The sequence below is a fragment of the Culex pipiens genome, chromosome 2 (genome assembly GCF_016801865.2).
Source record: "Culex pipiens pallens isolate TS chromosome 2, TS_CPP_V2, whole genome shotgun sequence".
NCBI classification, from domain to species: Eukaryota; Metazoa; Arthropoda; class Insecta; order Diptera; family Culicidae; genus Culex; species Culex pipiens.
The window spans coordinates 63,285,231-63,312,751 of NC_068938.1; the positions used below are offsets into that span (position 1 = coordinate 63,285,231).

The 27,521-nt window shown below is 34.2% G+C and overlaps 1 protein-coding gene across 1 annotated transcript in view; it reads right to left on the reverse strand.

Annotated features, from left to right (window-relative positions):
* LOC120420820 (photoreceptor-specific nuclear receptor-like) overlaps positions 1-27,224 on the reverse strand; it is a 64,448-nt gene extending 37,224 nt beyond the window's left edge. The window contains exons 1-4 of the mRNA XM_039583940.2: positions 26,206-27,224; positions 17,133-17,255; positions 16,820-17,060; positions 1,226-1,329 (exon numbers count right to left, since the gene is read on the reverse strand). Coding sequence (XP_039439874.1) covers positions 1,226-1,329; positions 16,820-17,060; positions 17,133-17,255; positions 26,206-26,260 — 523 coding nt within the window. The 5' untranslated portion in view covers positions 26,261-27,224. The remainder of the gene's footprint in view (positions 1-1,225; positions 1,330-16,819; positions 17,061-17,132; positions 17,256-26,205) is intronic.
* Between the last annotated feature and the right edge of the window lie 297 nt (positions 27,225-27,521).

Consider the following 27,521-nt stretch of genomic DNA (forward strand, 5'->3'; position numbering starts at 1 on the left):
TCAGAAAAATCAGACCTGGCTCGCAAGGCTAAAAGGTTGGGCACCCCTGCTCTAGATGCTAAGAAGATTTTCATAAAAAAATTAAATTTACCAAATAAGAAAAAACGGTGTATTCGAAGCTGCATTTTGAAAAAGTTATCTTCATATGAAAAAAAAATGAAATGTAAAATGCCTTTGAATTTATCAAAACAAAACATTAGTTAAAGTAACTACAGATTTTTTCAAAGAAATCAGCTGTTTTAAATATCTTAATCTGTTGCGATTTTTAGATGATATAGTATAAGTTGTAAACAAAATCAAACAAAAACTTAAAAAAGCTGTATGTTTGATTAAATTGTTTAATGAAATTTCAAATTATTAATTTCTCAAAAAATGGATTTTCCGTTCCGTGATTATTACACTTAAAAAAAACGTATTATAATTTATATAAAAACTAAACTTAAGGTAAGAACACGTTCAGCATTAACATTTTGAATCGATTGCCATGTATTTTTTTATTTTTTGCAAAGGGAGGCATTTTTCTAAAAGAATTCTTAAATAATTTTTGGATGAGGATAGCAGTTTGCATTTTTTAGAAAAATTAACCAAACTGATTTAAATTATTTTATCGCCATTTTCCGAATAAACACAAATCTAAAAAAATCAACATATCATAATAAATCGCAAAAAATTAGCAAAACATTCGCATATATTGCAGATGTTTTCATTTCAAAACACATCTAAAAAAATTCAGAATTTCTGTTTAGTTTTCAAAATTTAAACTGTATCGTGATACATTACAGTGTTTAAAAAATTAACAACTTATACAATTTAAATTAATTCTTTAAATTTTTATGTTATCAAATTTGAAAATTGGCTTCCAACATATTGTGATTATATCATTTCACGTTTCGGAATCTCAGGATATGTTTTATACTCACATTTATTAATGATAACTGAAATGAGAAGTAAAACATTTTAAGGGAGCATCAGAATTGTATACAAAGTGCAATTCTCATTAGTTTTAGAATAAAAATTTGCATTTTTTTTTTGTTTTAACTGTTTAAGATAAAGGAACATTTGCTTCTTTATAATTTAGCGATTCGTGTTTTTGACAAAAAAAATATATAAAAAAACCCTTTGAATATAAAACAAAACGAATCTATAAATTTTCAAGTAATTGCTGTGTGCCCAACAAATGTATGATTAAATATTGATTTATTCTTAAATATAATTTTTAACTTACCGTCTTTGTTCATTCCCATGTTGAGACACTTCTTGAGTCGGCACGCCTGACACTGGTTCCGATGAGCCTTGTCCACCGTACAATTCCCGGTACCAGCCTGACATCTGCAAATAAAGATACAGAATCCGTCGGATCATCACTCGGTACTACTTTCAAAACCTATTCAGTGTAATGTAATAACCCTTCAAAATAATTCAGCCCCTTGCTTGCCCTAAAGTTGCGCGCAAAGTTTAATACAATTAAAGATAATCTGTCACTATTAAAAAGAGATACCACCGCGAAACTCATCAAAAACCCCCGGTGTTCATCAAAGTGACAGAAGTTACAGAAAATCTCGCCATGTGTACAGCCGTAACACCGCCGGATCCGCTTGGTCAGGCCCAAACGGGATTCGTTACCGACGGCCGCACAAAATCTAGTGTTGCCGTCGGAACAGAATTACAAGTGCCCTCGAGAGTTGGTCTCTTCTGGCCCTGCGTCCCGAATGAATCCTCTCTTTCAATTGAATAGATTTTTAATACCGGATCATCCTTTTGCATTTTGGTTTAATTTTCTCGTGTCTCGTTTTTGTTCTTTTGCCTTTTTCCCCCTGGTTGCTGATTTTGGGCGTTTTTCGGGCTTGAGGTTGAAACCTTTTTTCCCCTCCGCGCACCCTGCCTGCCGGCACCCGACCTCCTCCACCCGTACAATCGATGCCAAATCCTATCAAAGAGAGCCTCGGTGGGTGAACGATAAAAAGTAGGATTTTGGGGCAGGGTTGCCAGTTTTTTTCCAAATTTCAAGTCTTGTTTGACATTTTAAAGACTTGAGCGATGGCTGTTATTTTGACTGTCCAACTATTGAATTACATACTTTAATTTAGTTTTCTTAAATTTTCAGAAATTCATTGACTCACAACAAAAAACTTACTAGTATACTGGCAACCCTCGCTCCCCGAGCTCAGCCGGTCGATCGAGAGCAGCAACAGACGCCCCTTCGACCGTCGACCTCCATCGAGAGACGTTAATTGGAATTGAAGAGTAGTACCCGCCGTCCCAGTTCTGTCCCAGCTTCCAACACATCGGTGCCAAGCCACGTACTGAACTTTGTGATTGGGGGACGTCGACGACGCCAACGCCAACAACGACGAAAACAGAGAGCATCATCCAAATGCTACAAGTTCAAATTCAAACCCCCGTGTGCTTCATGTCCTCCACCGCTCCTTCACGAATCCTGCTGTTGATTGAACCCGGGATTGATTCCGACGGGGCCATCATGGCGAACGGCGACGCCATGTTTGTGCTTCAGCTTCGACGGGACGGAGCAGGAAAGCTTTCTGCTCAAATTGAATCAAGTATAAAACACATAACTGACTGACTAAAACTGGAGCAAATGGCAGAGAAGGAGGACGGGGAGTGGTGAAGTTGGGATTGGAGTGCGAGGGTGGCACAACAAAATGGTGGAAGGCACGGATGTTCAACATCACATCACGAAGCAAATCGGATCAGGGGAGCGATATAGAGTGGAGATGTCAGTCAGTCAGGCTGCCAACACGGAACGATGCTGGAGTAAGGCAATTCTGGGAAATGTTTCGAGTGATATTGGGTTGGGAGTGAAATTCATGTTTTGTCAATTCAATACAATGTTATGATTTAAAAATTGACAAAAGTTTCTACTTGAAATAACATAAAAAATAAAATAAATTAATTAATTTTTTAATAAGTTTCACTTCATGTACTTCCAGGTCATTACTTTTTCGCATTTTTTTTTGTGTTTCAGTAAGAATAAAATTGTGACTACCCATTCTTTCTGTGCAATTTACCATATTGCTCCATAAGTTTGTCCAACTCCATTAGTAATACCAGTGATTTTTAACAGCAAAACATTGAAATTTCACGGCAATTTCACGGTTCTCTAGAATCTGCTTAAAATTGATGCAAAAATGTTTAATTTAGGAATAATTGAATAAGGGATAGTTAACAGCTGTTTAAAATACAAAATATAATTCCCTGACAAGAAAAATCACGACATAAAATTATGTGTACAATTGTATGAAATTTTGCAGGATTTTCATCAGCAGTTTTTACGATTCTGCCAACCTGTTTTTGTTGAGATTTAAAAAAAAAATAATTTGCTAAATTATCTCAAAATAAAGCACATTTTAATCAAAAACCTCACTGAATGTAGAATCAGTAAAATAAGAAAAATACTTCTTTTTGCTATCATAGTTTAAAGCAAAAAGGAAATTGGAGAATTTCAAAAAAGTTTGAACAAAAATCCATATATAACAGCTTTTTCATCACACGTTATTGATAATTTCATTAAAATAATTAAATATTGCAGGGTACTAGTGTTTTTACAGAATGTACTGCATTTTCAACTAAATTAAACAAAAACCATAATGTATGATGAAAAAACATTGATTTTGTTCAACATTCCTTGCGTTTTATAAAAATTGTTCATCGTTATTTTTACATTTTTCATAGCGATTTAAAAGTCAAATTGCACAAACTGCTCTGTATTTGTTTTTTTATTGTATTGCAGTTTAATGTCATGTCATGTTAAAATCAAAGCTATATATCCACATTACGAAAAAAAATTGTTATAAACAATAACTTCAAAAATGAGTTCCAAAACCGTTACAAATCGTGTGGATTGTATGAAATAAAAAAAATATTTTGAAAGACACTGAGGAGCAACTTGTTTCCGAATTTGCAACCAACAAGTTAGCCAATTTTTTCATTGGAGTGTACTGCCATAAAGTTACAGCGTCCTTTAGGTATAAATTATTTTTATTAGTTTTTTTAGCTAAGATGTGGATTCGGAAGAGAAAAGCACCATCCAAAAAAAATAATTTCAAGTTGTGAAAATTATCCTATTCAAATCTCATTGGAACTTTGAAAATTGGATTTTTGCGAAATTTTCTGATTTTTTCAATGAAAATATTTCCAAAAGAATATAACTTGGGCTGAAATATGAAATAAAGAAATTAATCTATTTTTAGAAAGAAATATTTATATCACAAATTTTTCGATATTTAACATTAAAAATCAGACCAATTGTTTCTGAAATATCAGCAGTTGAAAATTACGGGCTAAAAAGTGAGACTTAAAGAAACTCATTTTTATCAATTCGAATTCTTTTTAAAGCTGTGCCACAGAAAAAAGTCTGATTTTCAATATTCCTGGGGATTTTTTATGAAAAAAAAAAAACAATATTTCAAGAAGTATTCTAAAAAAAATGTTAAAACATATTTTGTATTCATGCTCATGGTTAAGAGTTTGATATGTATTCTTAAAAATCCAGGTATACTTTTGACAATCTAAAAATTGCAAAAATCAGAGTAGACAGACATTTGAACACAAAAATTGAGTCATTATCTATTTTATTCTTCTTAAAATAATGTTGTAATATTTTTGATTATTTTCATTTCTAAACAAATCCCACAAAATCAAAAATTCAGTTGAAACAATATTTTCAAAATTTTTTGTGATTTGCTACCTTCTACAAAGATGTTTTTTGTCTTATTCTGCACATTTTGATGAGTAAATTACAAATAAGACACATTATTTGACAAGTTTCCTGAACAGTTATTAAAAAATGTCCAATTAATGATAAGGGTAATTCTCCGCCAATTCACACAGCAGTTGCCCCGACCCCTCTGCGATTTGCGTGAAACTTTGTCCTAAGAAATAACTTTTGTCCCTGATCACGAATCCGAGGTCCGTTTTTTGATATCTCGTGGCGGAGGGGCGGTACGACCCCTTCCATATTTGAACATGCGAAAAAAGAGGTGTTTTTCAATAATTTGCAGCCTGAAACGGTGATGAGATAGAAATTTGGTGTCAAAAGGACTTTTATGTAAAACTAGACGTCCGATTTGATGGCGTACTCAGAATTCCGAAAAAACGTATTTTTCATCGAAAAAAACACTAAAAATGTTTTAAAAATTCTTCCATTTTCCGTTACTCGACTGTAAAATTTTTTAGAATATGTAATTTAATCGGAAATTTAATGTACTATTTGAATCTACTCAGAAGGGTCATTTTTTCAATTAGAACAAAATTTTTTTATTTTGAAATTTCGTGTTTTTTCTAACTTCTCAGGCTTATTTTTTAGAGTGTAACAATGTTCTACAAAGTTGTAGAGCAGACAATTACAAAAATATTGATATATACACATAAGGGGTTTGCTTATAAACATCACGAGTTATTGCGAAAAAAAGTTTTGAAAATGTTGGTCGTCGTTGATCATGGCCGTTCATGGTCACCCGCGACAGAAACGGCCGACGAAACAAAGAGAAACGCAAAAAGCAACTTTTTCAAAACTTTTTTTCGTAAAATCGCGATAACTCGTGATGTTTATGAGCAAACCCCTTATGTCTATATATTATTTTTTTTGTAATTGCCTGCTCTACAACTTTGTAGAACATTGTTTCACTCTAAAAAATAACCCTGCAAAGTTAGAAAAAACACGAAACTTTAAAATCAAAATTTTTGTTCCAAATGAAAAAATGACCCTTCTGGGTCAATGTAGATTCGAAAAGTACATTAAATTTCCCATAAAATGACGTGTTCCAAAAATTTTTCCAGTCGAGTAACGGAAAATGGGAGAATTTTTAAAACTTTTTTAGTGTTTTTTTCGACGAAAAATACGTTTTTTCGGAATTCTGAGTACGCCATCAAATCGGGCGTCTAATTTTACATAAAAGTCCCTTTGAAACCAAATTTCTATCTCATCACCGTTTCAGGCTGCAAATTATTGAAAAACACCTCTTTTTTCACATGTTCAAAAATGGAAGGGGTCGTACTCCGTCACGAGATATCAAAAAACGAACCTCGGATTCGTGATCAGGGACAAAAGTTACCCCTTAGGACAAAGTTTCACGCAAATCGAAGAGGGGTCGGGGCAACTTTTCCCGATTTCGTGTGAGTTGGTAGAGAATTACCCATAAAGGAATTAAAAACAAAAACTAAAAAAAAATAGATTTTTCAGCAATTTTTTATGAAATATTTCGCTGTTTGAAACATAAAAAGCTGAGCAAATTTTCACTTTTAAAAAGAATTTGTTGTAGGGATAAGGGAACACGCAGTAAATCGGTTTGTTTTTCTTCCATGTACAGTACATATAACTTTGCCTAATACACCAAATCGATCAGAAAATCCCTTTTCAAGTTACTGATTTTCATACATTTTTTATAAACATTAAAAAAATGAATATTCAAAAAACGCGATTAAACGTGCGAATTCGTAAAGAAATACACAATAGGTTTGCATTCTATATTAGAGAAGAATCACTCAAACTTATATTTTATGTTTTGATCCACAACATCGTTCTGTCAATATTGACCAAAAACGTCAACCATCTCAATGTTTGCTTACCCTGACACCACCACCACCAGTCAACACCACTGTCAATATTTACCAAATGTCACCCCCGGAAATCTCCAGCAATAGCAAACATTGCTTCGACCTTCGAGTGGAACAAAAACATTTTTTTCGGCACCAATTTGCCCGGAAGCAAAGCAAAATCATGAAAACAGTGAATTTGAGGAGATAGGAGGAAAGAAAAAAACCTTTTCACAAAAGGAATTCCCCGTCGCTACAACCTTAATCCCCGGTATCAATTTAACGAAACACAATCGATAACACAATGCTGACTGCCTATTCCAGGATCAACAAGAGAGTGAGACTTTGGGAGGGGTGACCTGCTGAAGTTGATCTTTTCTGACCAGTTTCGGTGCGGGGTGACACGGACCGGTGCCAGCTAGAGTGCCACTCAATAAATTAAATTCTAATTAATCAGCGATTTTGCGTTGTGTGCGAAGGGAAAGGGGGTGGACGCGCAGATTAGGGGCCAAATTTTATCAGATGTCGCTATTCAATTGTTCGTAGACCAGAGTTAATGCACTTTACCGTTTCACCTTAACCAATTGTTAAGGGGGACGTACCGATGGATGGTGGCAAGTTAGGGGTGAGTCGGGTAGGCACCAGTTGGCCGAGCTTCATTCACCGGATTCAGGAAGCATGAATACAAATGGGATGCAGCGAAATATGTTGCTTTTTAGCCTCGGAAGAACTGCCTAGAGGAGGTGAACATCTTGTCAAAAGCAGCAACATCACTGTGTTAGGAGGGTTCGTAGCTTTGCATAACCCAAAAAGTGAAGAATGCAACAGGACTTTGAACCAGAGATTACGGACTCGGTTGGTGGGTTGATGAATGGTGTTATGATAAATTGATATTTTATGGCGTGTAATTTTTCTATCGTGATGCCGGGTAATCCCCGGGCAAAATTTGTCCATATGTTTGATTGCGTGGAAGGAACAGAAAATTAACTTGCTTTTGATGGCAGGATGGAAATCACTGGAACGGAGTTCAAAATTCAGTCAGTGATTGAGTGAAAAATCTGACCTGTTGTTATTAAAACTTTTTGTATCATATTTTGATTTTTTTCGAGTTGATCAAGGTTCCATAAATTATTTTTTTCTTAAAATAGTCAAAATGATGATGATGACTTTCTGGATCTTGCATCTAATTTTGCAGGGGATTTTCATGATTCTCAAAGTACTCGTCTTACTACAAAGAATTTAATTAGAATTCCAATGCAATCATTATTACTGTCTCATCAAACCACCGTTCCGCAGTTAATAGCAGAAAGCTTCCGTAAAACTTCACCTGAACCACATTCCCAGCTCCAAGAGCACATTCCAACCAAAGCTCCCCCTGGGACCCCCAAAATAAACCCACCGTACCAGCTCCGCCATCGATCGCGACGAGGACACTTCTGCCGCACAAACAGGAATCACATTCCTGATTTATGTCCTGCCATAAAAACTAACTCGAATTTGTCATTCCAACGAACGCGGTTGAGCCTCGGCAGCGGGAAGCCACCCACAGAGACAGAGAGTCCCATCAAACATATAATCCGCTCCAAGTCCCACTTCCAGGGCAATCTGTCGAGTCTTCAAACGTTCCGCAGCGTCCCGGGCCTGAGAGGGTGGTGGTGGTGGTTGCATGAATGACTGCCTGCCGGTTCATGGGTTCAACCGTGTAGAGACGGAATACACCAGGAGTGACACCAAATCCACATCCCACATCCAGCGCAGGAACACGCACCAGAACCAGCGCTCAATCGAATGCTGGCAGAAACAAGAAATCCCATAAATCATAAGAATGTAATCCCGGCCTAATCCCCGACTGTATACATAAATTTTGATTCAATATTTTGATATTTGTACTGTCGTTCTGGCTCCCGGTTTCCTGCAGGTTCTGGCGGAACACAGGACAGTGGCACATTTGGCCGATTTGGCCAAGTGGAAAAGTTATACGGATTACGGCGTCGTTCGTTGTCTGTCGTTTGGGGTTCGCTCAGCACGGCACACAGTCGATGGAACCGGGTCCGTCGATATGCCGGATTGAGTCGTTTTCGGGACCGGATTGGAGCGCCGTCCCGAGGGTGCCATTATTTAGCGAATCGGCCATGTTTGTGGGACGTCCAGCACGAGATCCAGGCATACGTGTGGTGTGGGTCAGAGCTCAGCTCGTGGGTGGATATCAAAGTTGTTTTATAATTCATTTTTCTTGTTGGATGTGGGAGTCTATGGACGTTCCGTTGGATGGGTATGATGGACCCGTGCCCGTGTATGAATCACGCTTGATGTGTCAGAGCAGGTGAAGCATACAAATCGGACTTTCGCAGGGGGGAAAGTGAAATATCGAAAGAGTAATCGATATTGAGAGGCTCGACGAGGGGTTGGGATGTGTCATTTTGAAACACAATAATGTTGAAAGTATCCAGATTTTATGAAGAATGTCAATAATATGAATAAACAGTCCAGCTAAGGTCTAAGAATCTAAGCTCTCTGAGATTAACTGATGGAGAACTGTATGTTTACTTATTATTTTTAGCACTCAAGTTTTCAGTATTTAAATCAGTTTTTATACAGAAAATAGTAGGTCATATTAATAAAAAAAACAATTGAAATATTTAAAACAAATAAAAAAATTGAACTCAACCTGACTTAACGTAAAACTGATTTCTAAATAAATTCAAAATATCATTTTTTATGTTTGTAAATACGTTCTATTTGTGAAAATATGGTCTTCTTTTAAGATGTAACAAAAAAATTAAACTAACTTTTTTTCTTGTTAAATTTCCAACTTAAATGTTGATCTTGGAAGTAGGGTAGAGTAGTCATCAATGAGCCAATGGTTTTAAACTTTCCCGAACAGACGGTAATAACTAAATTCATGCCATTTCAATAACAAATACTGTTAAAATAACAGAAAGTGTTATGGAATATTCATGCAAAATTCATTTTTGCATAAGAGTTCAATAACAGTTTATGTTATCATAACAGAATTTGTTATTGGTCTGATATTGATTGAAAGCCAGAACAACTTGGGAATAACATTTTTTGTTATGGAAGAATACCTCAAAATGTTATTGGGATGATCGGATTAGTTGTTAAAATAACAAAAAATAATAACAAAGATTTGTTCGAAGAATAACTAAAAATGTTATTAGTTTGTTATTACAATAACAATCCAATAACAAAAAAATCATAACGGCGAATAACAAATCTTGTTATAAATAACATAAAATGTTATAAGCCTAGTATTTTCAAATATCAAAAAATGTTATTCCCAAGTTATTTCCGTCTGCTCGGGTTGAATAATTTTAGTACTTTTCGTCAGGTTTTGGCAGAAGCAATGAGACATGTGGTGTAAGTAAATTACTCTACTTCAAACTACAAAATGGTATGTGTTGTAAAAGAATGTTTTTTTTTAATTTCATACTAAAAACAACTATACATATAAGTTAAGTTTCACAACAACTTCATCAATGACCATGTTTTAGGAGTTGGATTTATCCATATTTTAGGAGTTACAAGCTTTAAACTGAAAATCACTTGAAATATATCTTTAAAACTGATAAATTAACGTTCTTGGCCAAATAGGTGATACCCGTAACTTAACCACCTGCATCCATTATGGATTTATGAATAATCAAAATAGTTCATCACTAAAATTCAGTTTGAGAGTACTGTAAACCGGGGTGGCATTAATAGAATTTCAATTTATTTTTTCAAATAATATTCAATCTTGGAGATTCTTCTCGTGATTTATACCAGAGGTGCCCATCCTTTTAGCCCTGCGGGCCAGATCTGATTATTCAGAAGCAGAGGCGAGCCGAAGGAATGTTTGATAAAAAATTTGAAATCAAACGAAACGATTTTGTGAAGTAGTGTTGCAGTTTAGATACAAATATTTAGTTTTTAAGAAAGTGAGAAAGTGAAAACCTTAAGCAAATTGTGGATTTTAAAATAAATATTCAGCAATTCCATTTGAAAAGAGCCTAAACCAAAAAAAAAGTTCTCCGATCGGGCTCAAAATTTTTCTGGGGGTTCCTTGGCCAAAATAATTAGACCCGTATTTTTTTGTTTGGCCATTAGGGTGGCCTACATCGTGCTAGGGTGGTTCAAAAAATGGCAATTTTCGTCATTTTTCGCAAAAACCACTTTTTTCTAAAAATCATATCTCCGCGCCATTTCATCCGATTTTAGCTGTCTTAGACGCAAAAGAAAGGTGATGAGTTTGGCTATTTGGGAAAAATAGTAAAAAGTTCCAAAAATCTAGCTTAACTATTGAAAAAGTCGTATGAAAACTTAAAATGGCGTTTTGACCGTGTCTGGACCAAAGAGCATATGTCTGAAAATATTTTTATCGGATTCCTCGGAAAATTTCACATAACATATCAAAAAATTGGCGATGTCGAACCGTACGTTTCCGAGATATGATTTTTTGAAAAAAAAACTGCGTTTTTCGACGCGCCACGCGCAAAAACGGGAAAATGACGAAATCGGCAAAAAATCAACTTTTTCCACTAAAACTGCGATAACTTTAAAATTTCAGCGATGACCTATAGATGTTATGGTACCAACAGTTGCGGTACCAACAATTACGAAAATTTTGGTACCCAGACATGTATAGGTCATCGCTGAAATTTTAAAGTTATCGCAGTTTTAGTGAAAAAAGTTGATTTTTTGCCGATTTCGTCATTTTCCCGTTTTTGCGCGTGGCGCGTCGAAAAACGCGGTTTTTATTTTCAAAAAATCGTATCTCCAAAACGTACGGTTCGACATCGCCAATTTTTTGATATGTTATGTGAAATTTTCCGAGGAATCCGATAAAAATATTTTCAGACATAGGCTCTTTGGTCCAGACACGGTCAAAACGCCATTTTAAGTTTTCATACGACTTTTTCAATAGTTAAGCTAGATTTTTGGAACTTTTTACTATTTTTCCCAAATAGCCAAACTCATCACCTTTCTTTTGCGTCTAAGACAGCTAAAATCGGATGAAATGGCGCGGAGATATGATTTTTAGAAAAAAGTGGTTTTTGCGAAAAATGACGAAAATTGCCATTTTTTGAACCACCCTAGCACGATGTAGGCCACCCTAATGGCCAAACAAAAAAATACGGGTCTAATTATTTTGGCCAAGGAACCCCCAGAAAAATTTTGAGCCCGATCGGAGAACTTTTTTTTTGGTTTAGGCTCTTTTCAAATGGAATTGCTGTATTTAAATAATTTTTGTTTGATTGCAGATTACAACAATTCCAGTGTATTTTCATTCAATCCATAACTGAAATTATTCAAATTCGGATAAATTTTGCTGCATTTTTTAAGTTTAATTACACGAGTACACAGAAATTTAAAAACAAATTGAATCGCATTACTACATTTGCTTTTCAAAAAACATAGCTTGGATTACAATTCTTTGACAAAAAAAAAATCTTTTTATGGTGCTGTGCAACTTTATTTCAATATTTTTAAAATATTTTAATATGATGTAATGTCCATGACAAATTTCAACAGTTTTGATATATTTTTTGCAAAGTTTTCAGAGCACAAAAAATTTAAAGGATTTTTTTTGTCACTGATAAATTCGTTTATTAGTATTCTGACTAAAGCGTCCAATTTCCCGGGGTTACAAAATTCCCGGGAAACGGGAAATTTTCAACAAATTTCCCGGGAAATCCCGGGAAATTTGAAATTAAACGAAATTTATTCCGATCCTGTTTCTGATTGATATTTTGCAACAGAATTGTATAGAACAGCAACTTCAATGGTCAGATCTAAGATTTTCTAATTTTTATGCTGTTGCTCAAATCGTACCAAATCAAAAAAAAATAGTATTTTTTGTTGAGCAGTATTTTTTTATTCAAAGTGTTTGGAAAGTGAAAATCTATGCTCCACAACAATAAAATTGTTCTAAATTTGCCTCAGTGACCATAAAGTTGAATGTGAAAAAAACATGCAAAAATATTGTTTTTCATGGCAAATAACTTATTCCAGAGCAAGTATTTTCAACTTGTGAATAAATAAATAATCAATGAATTTGCCTTTAAAATGTAAATTCTAGCGCTATTCAACTTGAAACACTGTTTCATGAAATCACAATTCAAAGTTTTAAAATATTTGGAGCATGTTTTTAAAATATGGTTGCATTCTTTTGGTAAATTTCATAAGATACGAAGTTGTTTTTAATCATTTTTCATTGTTCCTATTATGGTATAATTTAAGTTATATGGTTATATGGCCTAATTAATTAATTAGATTTAAATAATTTTCATAGTGTAGAAGTGGTTGAAATTAAACGATATTTTATTTATATTTAACCCTCTAATGCCCTTGGTAGCTCACGTGCTTTATACATTTATAACAAATAGTAATTTCTCGAATACTTTTAAACAAATTCTTATCGAACAACTCTTTTTCAATAATTTTATTTTCATCAAATAAACAAAAATGTCAAAAAAATCTCAATTTTAATACTGGCCGGAAGAGGTGGATATATATGAATGATATAACAAAAAAAATCGTTAAAATATGTTGTCGAAAATAAAATAGTTTATATTTAATCCATAATAGCGTAATTTTTGTTACCCAACATACAAGCAAACAATATTCCTATATAATAAATAAATAAATATTATCTGAATTAAACATTGACATAAAATCAACAGAAAAGCTAATTAGTTCAATATGAATATGAAGGTTGAAATGAATTCAATTCACTCATAATTATTTTTTGTATAATTTCAAAACTTTGATGCCAAAAAGGTAGTAAAACGTATACTTCCGCTTGTATTTCGGGAATTCCCGAGAAATTAATGCATTATAAGGAAATATTTTTTCCCGGGAAATCCCGGGAATTTTTTTCCCGGGACGGGAAATTGGACGCTCTGATTCTTACTTTTTTCTAGCAATATTTTAAATCTTCAAACTATTCTGAAATTCTTAAAAATATCAGTTTTATTATTATTTCCTAAAAAAAACAAATACTTCATTTCATAGAAAACGTAGAAAAACATTTACAAAATTCAATTTAGTATTCTTTTAGTTTTTTATATGTTTAATTACGTCTTCAGATGTATTTTTTCAATAATATAATTGATTTCGAATACCGTAAACCGGGGTGACTTTGATAGGATTTCAATTTGTTTTTAGAATATTTTCCAACAGGTAAGGTTTTTCTCAAGATTATTATTTTTAAAACATGTACTGGGGTAGGCCACACAAAGTTCATGCACTATTTTGGAAAAAAAGTTGTTTTAATAGTGTTTAGAAAAAAAAGTTACGTTAAAAATTCTTAGTTTTAATTCCGGGGTGACTTTGATAGTCAAAGTTTTTCTTGTTAAAATCATATTTAAGATGTTCAAACTTTATTTGTACGTTAAATGTATCATTACTAATGTAGCTGATATAGTTTGTAAGAAAAAAAAATCAATGTTTATGTTAAGTTAACTAAGTTTATAAGCTTTTTAACAAAATACATATAAATTTCAGGTAAAATTGTTAAAAAGTCGGAATTTTGCCTGAAATTTGTTAAAACTTGTTTTGTTTATAAAATTATCGATTTATATTGCATTTTATACTGAATTCGAAGCACGAATCACAAGTTTTCTCATTTTACATGAAATTTGTTCAACTGAATTTGCCTATAAATCTGGATTTTTTTTAATTGTGTTACAAAAACACATATTATTTATTATTTACAAACTTATTTAACCTTCTCCTAGTGGAAAATTGTCCAAAGAATCCGAAAATGCATTCCGTTTTCCGATTAAGAATCATGTTCATTGAGAAAATCATGACACTTTGAGAAGTTTAAAATAATGACTTACATCAACATTTTCTTAACTATAGTTAACTAACTTTATAAACCTTTCAAAAATTTATGAAAAGTACTTCTTGAGGTACTTTGAACACTTCTCTACCACGGTCAGTATGTTTCTGAACCATTCCTTACGTATTTTAATTGTACTCTTCATTTTGCGGAAAAATCGCAAACCTATCAAAGTCACCCCGGCTATCAAAGTCACCCCGATTTACGGTACATAAGTTTTGAGTAGAAAAGAAAGAAATTAAAACAAAAAAAAAGGTTTTTGAATGGACTTGGTACAATGATAATTTACTTTAAAAAAAAAGCGAAATTATGCTCAAATAGAACGTTGAAGATAGTAACATTTAATTGCTCTGAAAAAAATAAAAGGAAATGTTTGTAGTTAGCAGTTTAAATGGCAAAATTAAGAACTCATCTATTTTTTTTTTTTTCAATAGTTTATGAACGGCAATGAGGGCCAATCACAATGATACCAGATACATAGATTTGAGGTTTTTAAATGTGCACAGACTTTTAAAAAACTTCATGAAATTATTATTTTCATATCATCAAAAACTTATTTCGTTTGTCTTAAAATGTTCAAAAACGCAATTTCTGATGGATTTCCATGACAATAAATTGATATATTTAAATTTTAAACAAATGCACAGACATACACAGCCATTTTAACAGACTTTTTAAAATACCATGTGGCATCAGTAGGGTGCCCAGAAAAAATGACCCCCTGCTCCACAAGCAGAAAACGGTTTATTGGGTTATTTTAAGCATCTGTGTAAATTTTGAGCGAAGTTGGCTGAGATTAACCCATTGATACCCGAGCCTAAAGTTGGTGAAAAACATGTTTTTCATACAAAAATGACTTTTTTAAATCGCTAATACCTTTTCAGAATCGAGTTTCACAGCTTTGGCATGTTCTACAAAGTTGTAGAGCATTAAATTTTCAATAAGAATCTCACTTTTGGGAATATTTGGATGGTGATAGCGCACCGTCCAAACCGTAAGAAACTTGGGTTTTCTATACATTTTTTCGATTTTTCCCATACAAACTTCACCTCCGAGTATCAATGGGTAAATGATTACCGATTTTGCCCATTTTTGGTCCAGAGTCCTAAAATAGGTCAAGGAACAATATTCAGCTTGTGGAGCGAGGTTTTGAAAAAAAGTGCCATATTCTGGGCACCCTAGGCATCAGTCATAGAACAATTTTCAAAAGCAGTCGCGGGCTGGTTGAAATGTCTTCGCGCACCGGTTCCGGTCCGCAAGCCGTCCGCCGTTTGTTGAGCACGCCTGAATTATATTTATAAATCATTTACTGGGCTGGGTCACGCAATATCAATGTACGTTTTTTGAAAATAAAAGTTGTTTTTCAATAATGCTTTTTTCAATCCGGGGTGACTTTGATAGTGACTGTGTTTCTTACAAATTTCGGCCTAAAAGGGAGTAAATTGAATTTATTACGTTAAATTGATTTCTGGTAATTTCTAATTTGAAAAATAAAAAATATGGTTGTTAAACAAAGTTTATTAAGTTTTTATAAAATTTATATGAATTTGAGGCTATGTCAAAACAAGTTTTCCAGTTCGATTGAAAATATATTAGAATTTTTTTTTTTCATAGAAAAACATCAATTTTTGTTGCATTAATTTAATAAAAATCCAAAGAAACCAGGAAAATTATTTTACTGAAACTGCCTATAACTCTGAACATATTTTTAGGATTTGATTCAATAACACTTGTAATCTTTAAGCTTATTTTAGCTGCTCTCAGTGTAAAATTGACCTTATAGTTCGATAATGCAGTTCGTTTTCCGATTTGATAATTTTGCTAAATTACTGCTAAATATAAAACAATTATCCCAATTGTTTCCAAAACCTTTTCAAAGCACCGTCACAAATGATGACAAGTGTGTCTGTCTAGCCTATCTGTCTAACCGTCCACCCCTCTGTTATTTCCATCCCGAGCCCAAAACTAGCCGCTAAACGATAGACGTGGAAAATCAGTGGCCGCATCCGCAGCCGCTCTCTACAAAGAGGGTTGGCCAACCTTTTTGCCGGCCGCCGCTTCTTCCACTCTCAAGGGACCGATTGGAATTATGTCGAGGATACACTTGGCCAAATGTGACCTCGCGTCCCAGCACCAACACCAACAATCTGACTGACAGCCGGAGTGTGGCAAGGATTCACTTATGCGAATATTGAGAGGTTACCCCCGAAGGTTTCTTCCAACCCCCGTTATTCTCGTCTGTTTGTACATTAAATCTAACTTATGATAATAAAACATAAATATGGAAACAATCGAGTTGGATGATTGATTCGGTGCGTGGTTTTCGGAATGTGTAATGCAACGAAGAGGGGGTGTTTCAATATTTACCAGCAAATTGCAGATCAAATTAAACCAACAAATCGGAATTGCGCGTAATCCTACCTGTAGATCAGCTTCCGCCGCACGCTCCGCTTGAAGAATCCCGAACAGCCGTTGCAAGCAAGAATGCCGTAGTGCTTCCCGGAACTGGTGTCCCCACAAACTACGCAAATCAGGCCCAGATTCTGTGCCTTCCGAGCGCTGATGCTACCGCCGCCCTCGCTGGCCGGCGTTAGGTGTTGCGAAGACCACGGTAATAGGCGGCTCTGAGGGGAGTAGCATGAAATTGGAGAGCCGCGGGGATCTGGATTTGAACGTCGAGAAAAATGAATATTTTAGTTTTGATTTTTAATTCAACTTAAGGATACAAACTAACCTGATTTACCGTTTTCATGACGAACCAACGCCCCGCTGTTGGCATCATTTAGACTGAAACTTCGACCGTTTTCTTCTTTTTCTAGCTTATCGTAAAAATCCGCTATGGACGTTTTGTTGAAACCTGCAAGACATAAAAATAAAATAAAATTGTTTGAAATATCATTTTTAAAATTTTCAAACAAAAAGTAACACACAGTGCTTAAACATATTGTTCTGCTGTCAAAAGATTGCAAAATATCAATGAATGTATGGAAATCCTAGAATGCTTCCTCCATTTCCAATCAGTGGTCATATTCTAAAAATTAAAAAGGAGTAAAAGTTTGAAGTACTCTTCTAAACTGCAAAAGAAGTTTTTTAGAGAACTTCATCCTGCAGCGGTCCATACTGCTAAACTGTAGCTATCTTGAAGAGCACCTGTCGAACTCCTGAAACTTTTTGTTACTTGGGTCATTTGATTGAAAATGCAAAAATATATTTGTTATTTTTTAAATAAAATTTGCATCGATCAGAAGAAAACTCTAGAACAAATTTCGGATCCACATCTTCTTGCATGTTTTTTAATTCTTTGATTTGTCTTCATCTTTAAATGCCTTTAAAATGATATAGATTTGATTTTACAAATACAACATGTTTGAATTTACAATTCAGAGCATATTTAATTTAGAATTTTCTCCGAAAAATCAAGGCACAGAAATAACTATTGCTATATGCTTTTTTTTTTTTTGATGAAATAACTCATACAATCGATTGTAAAGAATTGAGGATACTCAACATAACGTTTATTTTTGTAAACAAATCGAATGAAACTTTAAAAAAACGATATTTTTAAGAACTTAATTGAAGTATGAAAAATAAATGTCATGACTGTTACATCGAATAAAGCTTATTAATTATCAATTTTGATGTGTTAGTTTTGCTAAAACCAAGGGACTTGGAATGAAAATCATAGCAAAAAAGAACAAAAAAACTAACTAAACACTGGAACGCCCAACGCATGTCCAACTTACACGGACGCCCAAGCCTCTCAAAAAAGGTGGAACGGTAAATTCAACTCGCTGGTTCTCTGGCATTGCTCAACCAATCGGGACGATTCTTATTTTCAGTGATTTGTAATAATGTCTAGATGATCCTAAAATTTTGCAGAACTTGATTTGATCAAATCTGTAATTTTTGCGACCGAAAACATCGTTCCACCTTTTTTAAAACGACTGCCTCCGCGGAATTTTTGGCGAATTTTGTTTTACACGCGAAAAAAAAAGTTGGAACGATGTTTTTGATAGCATAAATTACAGATTTGTTCAAATTAAGTTCTGCAAAGTTCTACAATCATCTAGGCATCCTAACAAATCACTGGAAAGAAGAATCATCTTGATTGGTTCTGTTATGCACGAGAACCATTGAGTTGAAGTTACCGTTCCAACTTTTTTGGAGCCTTGGGCGTTGGAATGTTAAAAAAAAATCTATTATTTGGAGGCCACGTTGCTTATGCCCAACCTCTAATTGAGAAATAACTGGAAAATAAAAATACAACATGGTGAAATTCAAATTAAATTCCATTATTTTGCAAATAACTTATTAAAACAAACCTTAAATACCTGAAACTCATGACATAAAAATAATGAAATTTATTGTATAATTTACAGTTTTTATAATATCATATATTTCTATAAAATTCTTATTTTTTATCAAAGTTGACTTTTATTTTAAATTACGAATTTGGTCTTGCGAGGATCAATAGGATTAAAATAAATTTAAAATATTTTGTTTAATAAAATTTCATTTTTAAATTTTCATGTTGTCCTTTGCCATAATGTGTTATTGAAAATCAATACATCTTATTCTTTTTGCAAAGCTGTGATAAATAGAAAGTTGACTTTATGAAATCGTCACCTGATTGAAAAAAGTTTCCCTCGTAATATTTTTAAGAGCAATGTAAAAAATAGTTGTGTAATTACCCAAAGTAATCGTAACAAACAAAATAAAATATAAGATAGAATAATTTAGTAGCAGCGATATAAAATTACAAACTACACACAAAAAATGTGTAACAGGCCAGAAAATGCTGCTTGTTAAGATACAAACTAAAAATAGACAGCGTGAACCGTAAACCGTTAACGGTAATATTTTTAGAATAAAGATTTTTTCGAAAAATTAAAGAAACAAACTGAATGCGAATAAAGTCATGTGGAATCAAGCTTTTCTTGACAGATAAGTGTTCAAAGAAATTTATTTTTGTTTTATTTGATTAATTTTTTTTGCAATTCCGTCGTGAAACTACTTACTTTTCCTGTCATTCTCGAACGACGAAATAGCCTACTTTTCTGTACCAAAAATAACAGAATCGAATAGCAACACTTTTCAGCACTTGTTTCGAAAAGTAACACTTTTCAACATTTTTTTTATTTAAGCGATGTATTGACAAACTACATTAAAATTTGACATAAAATTTCACTCAGTGTGTGTTTTTCGGAATTGCAAAAAATGTTGTATGGAACTCGCTGCAAAACTTGATTTTTTCAGCACTCTTCGTATTGATCCAACTCGGTGAACCTCGTTGGATAAATGTACGACTCGTGCTGAAAAAATCCTCTTTTTGCAACTTGTTTCATAAACTACTATTATATTATCCTCCATGAGTCATGTTTTTCTCAATAAAAGATTTCAATTTATTGATGGGTACTAAATTTGGTTTTTTTTTGTGGTGTTAAACAGAAATCAGAAACAAAACAGAAGTACAGAAATATTTTTTTTTTCATTTTCTTTGATAAATTTTTAAGTTAATTTTGGAAATTTATGTTTTATTACTTAGGGTTGAATTTGACTATTAAATTTGACAATCAAAGCTACCTCCGATTTTGAGTAACGATTAAGACACCAACGTTGTTTAACCACTATTGTAAAAACATTTTTGAACAATAGTTCATGGACATTGTTTGGCATACCCTTGTACATGTTGAACAATCTATACCTGTTGAATATTACTTAAAAATTTAACGAAATCATATCAATGTCAAAAACATGTTTTGTAATCCTTTTCCTTTATATAATAGTAAACTGCAAGCAAAGCAGCTACAACTTCGCAACAACATCTGCAACTTATTCTCTGATTACTCATTGCAGTAAACACACCTTCAACTGCCACTTGCGCCTACATCACGTGTCACAATAATCCACGTCCAACCGCCGTTCCAGGCCCTACTGCACCATCGGTCATTAAATCAGCACTTTAAACGCGCTTAGCAAATTATGTCCCTCGTCGTCGACTCCAGCAATATCCTCTTATCAAAGTACGTTGCGAAAAGGCGCCAAATTTGCATAAATCTACGTTCGATATTTACGTCACGTTTCGCTCCTTCTCTCCCCTTGGCGTCATCTTGGCCACTTTGGTAGGACATGTATATTAGGGGGAAAAGGCGATTTGATGTAAATTTAATCAACCTATAGTCATACTGGAGGAGTTTGCACATTTACGCAACCGGTAGTAAATGTGATTAACATAATTGCAGGGTGAAAATATTTTGCTTTATTACTTACTCCCAGCTTAAAATTATTCAAATTCTATAAAGACGGTTAAACTTTGTTCTAATGACCTCAATGCATTCCAAAAAGGTAAAATCATCAGACAACAAACTTTCGATTTTGTCTTTTATCGAAACCTGAAACAACCAACTGTCTTTGTTCTAACGGTTGGAATCCACCAGCAACAAAGTGTCACCTTATTTACGCACTCAAAACATTCCGCCCGGTAGCCAAACAGCGTTTAATTTCTTATTCCCTCACAAAAGACGTTTGGATCAATTTGAGTCAACAACCTGCCGCTCTGCGCTACACGAGCTGTTTGTCCCCATCAAACAGAGAAAAGCCAGCAGAAAGAAATGGGCTTTGCTCCACTGCGTTAGTAAGACCAACTAACTAAACCCGTCCCGCCACCACGGAAAAGGCCTCTCGTTTGATCTACGGTGGACTGCCTTCTTCTTCTACTTGAAGTAAGCAACCCCACCGCGTCCACGTGTGGCCCAACGGCGAACGCTTGCGTTGACATTAGGGGGTGGCTGGAGGTGGGGTCGTGTACGAAGGATGGTCTTGGCAGAGAGCGCGCCGACTCCATGTGGACGGCGATGGTGATGGCGGCCGCCATTATGGATTTGGGTGGAGGAGATTGCAACAATTTAGTTTGAGTTGTTACTAGCTTTAACATAGGAAAAAGATATGAATTTATTTATGATTTAGGCTCGAAAAAATCAATCAAACAAAACAAATCCAATCAAAGATGTTTTGTTTGGATTTTTTCAACGAATGTTGGTGCTTTAAAAAGATTTGGAAAGAATAATTCTTAAAATTTAAGACAATGTAAGGGATGGAAGTTTGACTTTTTTATGTGAATTTGCCTATTTTTAAATCTTTCTAGGGTCATATTTGGCTGTGTTTTCGCTCAAATTTTCTATATTTTCCGTAATAAAAAGTATGCATAATTTTGTATTGCCCCAGATGATACCTCTACATTTTTTCAACAATTCAAATGATAATGGTATAATTCTTTTGAAGAAAATATGAAAAAACAAAAAAAAATAAAAAGTGTCTGTAAAAAAATTTAAAAAAAACTAAAAAGACAAAAGATAATGATATGAGAAGGGAGAATATGCAAGAAACGAACAAAAACAAATGTAAACTAAACAATATAAATGAAAATATAAATAAATATAAATATATACAGCAATTCCCCACGAAAACAGCATGGAAAAAAACAAAAGTGCTCGGATCGGGCTCAAAATTTTTGTGGGAGTTCCCTGGCCGAAATAATTAGACCCGTATTTTTTTGTTTGGCCATTAGGGTGACCTACGCCGTGTTAGGGTGGTCTGAAAAATTGCCATTTTCGTCGATTTTCGCAAAAACCACTTTTTTCGAAAAATCATAACTCCTCGCCATTTCAACCGATTTCAATTGTCTTATATGCAAATGAAAGGTGATAATTTGGCCTTTCAAAGCAAAATAATAAGAAGTTTCAAAAATCTAGCCTAACATATGAAAAGGGCGTATGCAACTTTAAAATGCCGTTTTGACGGTGTCTGGACCAAAGAGCTTATGTCTGGAAATAATTTTATCGGATTCCCCGGACATTTTTACATAACATACTAAAAAATGGGAGGAGTTCATTAACAGGATTCCGAGATATGATTTTTTGAAAATAAAATCCGTGTTTTCTGACGCGCCGCGCGCAAAAACCGGAGAATGACGAAATTGGCAAAAAATCAACTTTTTTCACAAAAACTGCGATAACTTAAAAATTTCAGCGAAGACCTATACGATGTCTGGGTACCAAAAGTTGCGTCTTTTAATTACAAAAATTTTGGTACCCAGACATCTATAGGTCATCGCTGAAATTTTAAAGTTATCGCAGTTTTTGTGAAAAGTTGATTTTTTGCCAATTTCGTCATTCTCCGGTTTTTGCGCGCGGCGCGTCAAAAAACACGGATTTTATTTTCAGAAAATCATATCTCGGAATCCTGTTAATGAACTCCTCCCATTTTTTAGTATGTTATGTAAAAATGTCCGGAGAATCCGATAAAAATATTTCCAGACATAGGCTCTTTGGTCCAGACACTGTCAAAACGACATTTTAAAGTTTCATACGCCCTTTTCATATGTTAGGCTAGATTTTTGAAACTTCTTATTATTTTGCTTTGAAAGGCCAAATTATCACCTTTCATTTGCATATAAGACAATTGAAATCGGTTGAAATGGCGAGGAGTTATGATTTTTCGAAAAAAGTGGTTTTTGCGAAAATCGACGAAAATGGCAATTTTTCAGACCACCCTAACACGGCGTAGGTCACCCTAATGGCCAAACAAAAAAATACGGGTCTAATTATTTCGGCCAGGGAACCCCCAGAAAAATTTTGAGCCCGAGCCGAGCACTTTTGTTTTTTTCCATGCTGTTTTCGTGGGGAATTGCTGTATATATAAATATAAAACAATATAAATAAAAAACAAGAAATCAAATAAGAAAAACATAAAACAAGAAAAGTCAAGTATTTCGAAGAACAAATGTTGTCAAAATGACACAAAATAATAAAAGTTTATATTACAAGCTATAATTTCAAACTTTCAATTTGAAAACATTTGGAAAATGCATTATTTACCCGTACAATTGAAATGAATAAATTTTTTTGAAAAAAAAAATTTATTTGCCCCCTGATTTTTCATGCCGTCTGTGAAAGGGTGGAGGGCAACGAAATTTTTAAATAAAATTTGTACCAAACTAATTTAACATAACCATGCATAAACTAAAACGGTCCATCGTGGCGTCAAAGAATGGAAAATAATTTTTTTAAATATATTTAAATAATTCTTTAAAAAAAACATCATTAATCGAAAGAATATCTATTCTGGATTATTGCAATGCAAGAATTTTTGGAAAGATTGCACGATTTCAATTCTGGTGTAAAGTTTTACCGTCATCAAGTTGGGCAAACAATCATTTCAAGTTACAAAGGCTGATGTCGTTATGATATGGAGTTAAAATCTAAAGTTTTTTTAAGGTCCAATAAATTATTGTGTTTAATATGTTTATAAGACCTATTCAAAAAAAAACTCAAGAAGTGTAAAATAGTTGGAACAACATAAATCATTAATAACCCGGGCAGACGGTAATAACAAAATTCGTGCCATTTCAATAACAAATACTGTTCAAATAACAGAAAGTGTTATGGAATCTTCTTGAAAAATCCATTTTGGCATAAGGGTTTCATAACAGTTTATGTTATCATAACAAAATTTGTTATTGGTCTGATATTGGTTGAAAGCCAAGACAACTTTGGAATAACATTTTTTGTTATGGAAAAATACCGCCAACTGTTATTGGAATTATCAGATTAGTTGCTAAAGTAACAAAAAATAATAACAAAGATTTGTTCGAAGAATAACTAAAACTGTTATTAGTCAATCCAATAACAAAAAAATCATAACGACGAATAACAAATCTTGTTATAAATAATTCAAATATCAAAATATGTTATTCCCATGTTATTTCCGTCTGCTCGGGAACATTCAAAATGTTTTAAAGTCACAAAGGGATTTTTCAAATTGGTTATATAATTGTTAAATAATAAGATTTATAAAAGATTTGTCAAAAGAGGTTATAATAAATGATCCAATTTTAATCCTGCGAAATTCTTTTATCCGTGTTAGGTAGTAAATTAACTACATAACACGGATAAAAAAATGTAGCAGAATTCAAATTGGATCATTTATTATAACCTCTTGTATGAAGAAAAATAATTATTGAAAAATGTTAAATTCTAAACCCATAAATTTCTTAACAGAATATAGTTGAAGACAAAATATAATAATTGAAACATTATTATTATACCCTGATTCTATCAACTTTTAGAGCATTCAATTTGAAAAAAAAGGTTTTTTGCAATTCCGCTGTGAAATTGTCAACTTTTCCTGTCCTTCTGGAGAAACGAAACGGCCTGCTCTTCTCTAGCAAAAATAACAGATTTGAAAATCAAAACCTTTCAATTCCAGTGCTGAAAAGTTCTACTTTTCAGCACTGAAATGGGTGCTAAAAAGTTGAACTTTTCTAAAAGTAACATTTTTTAATATTGTTTTGTTGTAAGTAACTGGTTGCAAAACTTGATTTGTTTTCGAAACGTGTTGCGTAAACTACTATTTTCTGCATATAAAAAATCTAGAATACTTTTTTAAGAGTTCCAATCTGCCATGGGTACTGATAGCATTTTTTGAAAATGTTATCTTTAAGAAAACAGAGCTTAGATTTTTATTATGAATTGAAATTATAAGTCAAGATATAAACATTAGGATGAAAAAAGTGTTTTTAAAAGCACTTTTCATCAGTCCAGTTGTTTTCCAATCATTAGTTTTTTTTTTAAAAAAAAGCTATGCACTGACATTTTTTTTTTTGCGAAACAAAATTACTGTACTTTGGTATTTCATAAAAATACAAAATATGTTTAAAGGAGTTCAAACATGCTAGATAATCGCAGGAAAGCATCTGACAATTTAAATTCACGGGACTTTTCTGGTTAAAATTTCATAAATGGTTTTTTAGAATACAGATCTTCAGTTTTTGTTTACAATGTTTTTAATTTTCATTTCAGTTGGATGTTTCAAAATTGTGTATTAGGAAATTTGAGTTTGTTTTTTGTCATAGCTGTTTTACATGATTTTCTTAACAGTGAATGAAAAAGGTTCCAGGGACGAAGCAAACATTTACAAAAATAAAACAGTAATTTATTTCAAACTGATACTTTCCGATGGGAAATAGGTTTATCTTAATTTCAGTATGAAAATATGATATAACGTCATCATGGAGTCTGGGGTGAGATTGGGTCATACAAAAATGCTGAAATTTGCATGACCCAATCTCACCCCACAGATGTCACCCCTGATGACGATAATTTTGAAAAAAATATTATCTAGAAGTGGAAAAAGGCTTTAATAACCTTTCTCAAAAAGGCACAAAACCACCTCATCTTATCGCATCCATAAATACAAAAAAAAATCAATGATTTATGATCTAATCTAACAAAGTGAATCAACCAAAACTTAGAGAAAAAAAATAATCCTCAATTATTTAGTATTCTTTAGTTTTTGGTTCAGAATTTATTTCTTCATTGGTTTGTTTTTTATTAGCACAATTTTAAGTAAAAAGAAAAATGTTTCTATGTAGACTGAAAGATGTCAGTGCACTTTTGATACAAATGAATTGCATCACTTTAGTAAAATGATCCCAGGTAAAAAGAAAAATGTTTCTATGTAGACTGAAAGATGTCAGTGCACTTTTGATTCAAATGAATTGCATCACTTTAGTAAAATGATCCCAGGCAGGTTATGCTCTCGCTCCTAACTCCATCCAATTTGCTGATTTTTACTATTTAAACAACTAATTTTGCAAAACTTTTGATAGAAACTTGCTTGCTCACTTCTTATTGAGCGATTTATCACGCGATTTCAGCTGAAAACGCTTTTAATTAGCTTTAATTGAATTTCAAAGTTCTGACCAGCCAACATTAGAGGCAGGCTGGAATTAGATGCTGTTTCCCTACCTGATTTGTTATCGTGCAGCACCGTCGATCCTTCCATGTTTCGAAACGAAAACATTCAACCCAACACTAACCGCTACTGTTCTAGCAGAACTTCAGACAACAAAAAAGCCCAATCTCACTCGCACGACACTCTTCTCTGTGACACTTTTTTTCCACTTTCTTCCTCACAAAACCGAATTATCCCATTTGATCTCTGACACTGTCACTCGACGCGAACTCCACACACGTCCCTCAACGATCCTTTTTTCCGTCCGAACTCGCGTTAATCCTTTTCAATTCGACACATTAATTGTGCACCAGCATCACCACAACCACTCTGGTCAAACGATGCAAGTCACACGAAACAAAAAAAAACAACTCGCGATTTCACTGCCGATGCATCCACAGTGCATCTCCAATGCGGGCCTCGATAGTGATGCACAAGAGGACTTGCAGTAGCGCCCGAACGATGCCGCGAATAAAAATCCAATTAACGGCGCTCTCTTCAACGGCAATTGGAGTCGATGAGGCCTTTTTTCCGCGATTGATTCTTTTTTTTTGTTGCGTCCAGCGATTCCGCAACGAAGAAGTGCTTTCCAGAAAGGTGACCCTCGACACTGACCGAGCTAGACTCTCCAGCGTTTGTACGCGCACTTGCCGAGATCCGTTCAACGACTAAAAATCACTCCGTTAATTCGATAACAACAACCGCCGTGCCACACTGACGTTGGCCGATGTCGACTGTCAGCTTCCGCGTAGACCCAGCCCGGCCGAGGTGGTGTGGAAGAACCCCTGTGCTGCTACATCACCATCATCATCTCCTCCACGAGAGATCAGATCAGAGCACAGAGCAGCTAGGCTGCTCGCGAGTGAGCAGGACAGGACCAGCGTAGAGACGGCCAACATCCCCAGCATGAATTTATGATTCGTCCTGCTTGATGTTGAAATTTCACATTTTTTGCCGTTTGCCGTGTACCAAAGCCGCAGCAGCATCCAGCAATCCCTCTAATACGGCACTTTCCACTGCTCTGCTACTGCCTGGCACTTGGAGTTGCCCTAACTTGCTGACTCCTCCTCTTGGTGAGATGGCACGATGCTCGGAGTAGAATTTCCTATCTCTGTCGCACGTTATGTACAAGCTGGAAGCAGAAATCCACCATATCTCTCGTCGCATGTGTTCAGGGCTTTGTGACAGTCAACGCGGAGATGACGGACGAAAAAGTCAGGCCAACAAGTGCCAGCAAAACGGTGAGACCCACTTGACGTCGGTGGCGGCGGCGTTTTGGCTTTTTGGAGTAGGTTGAGCTTTGTGGATGGGGGAGTTGGGCTACAGAACA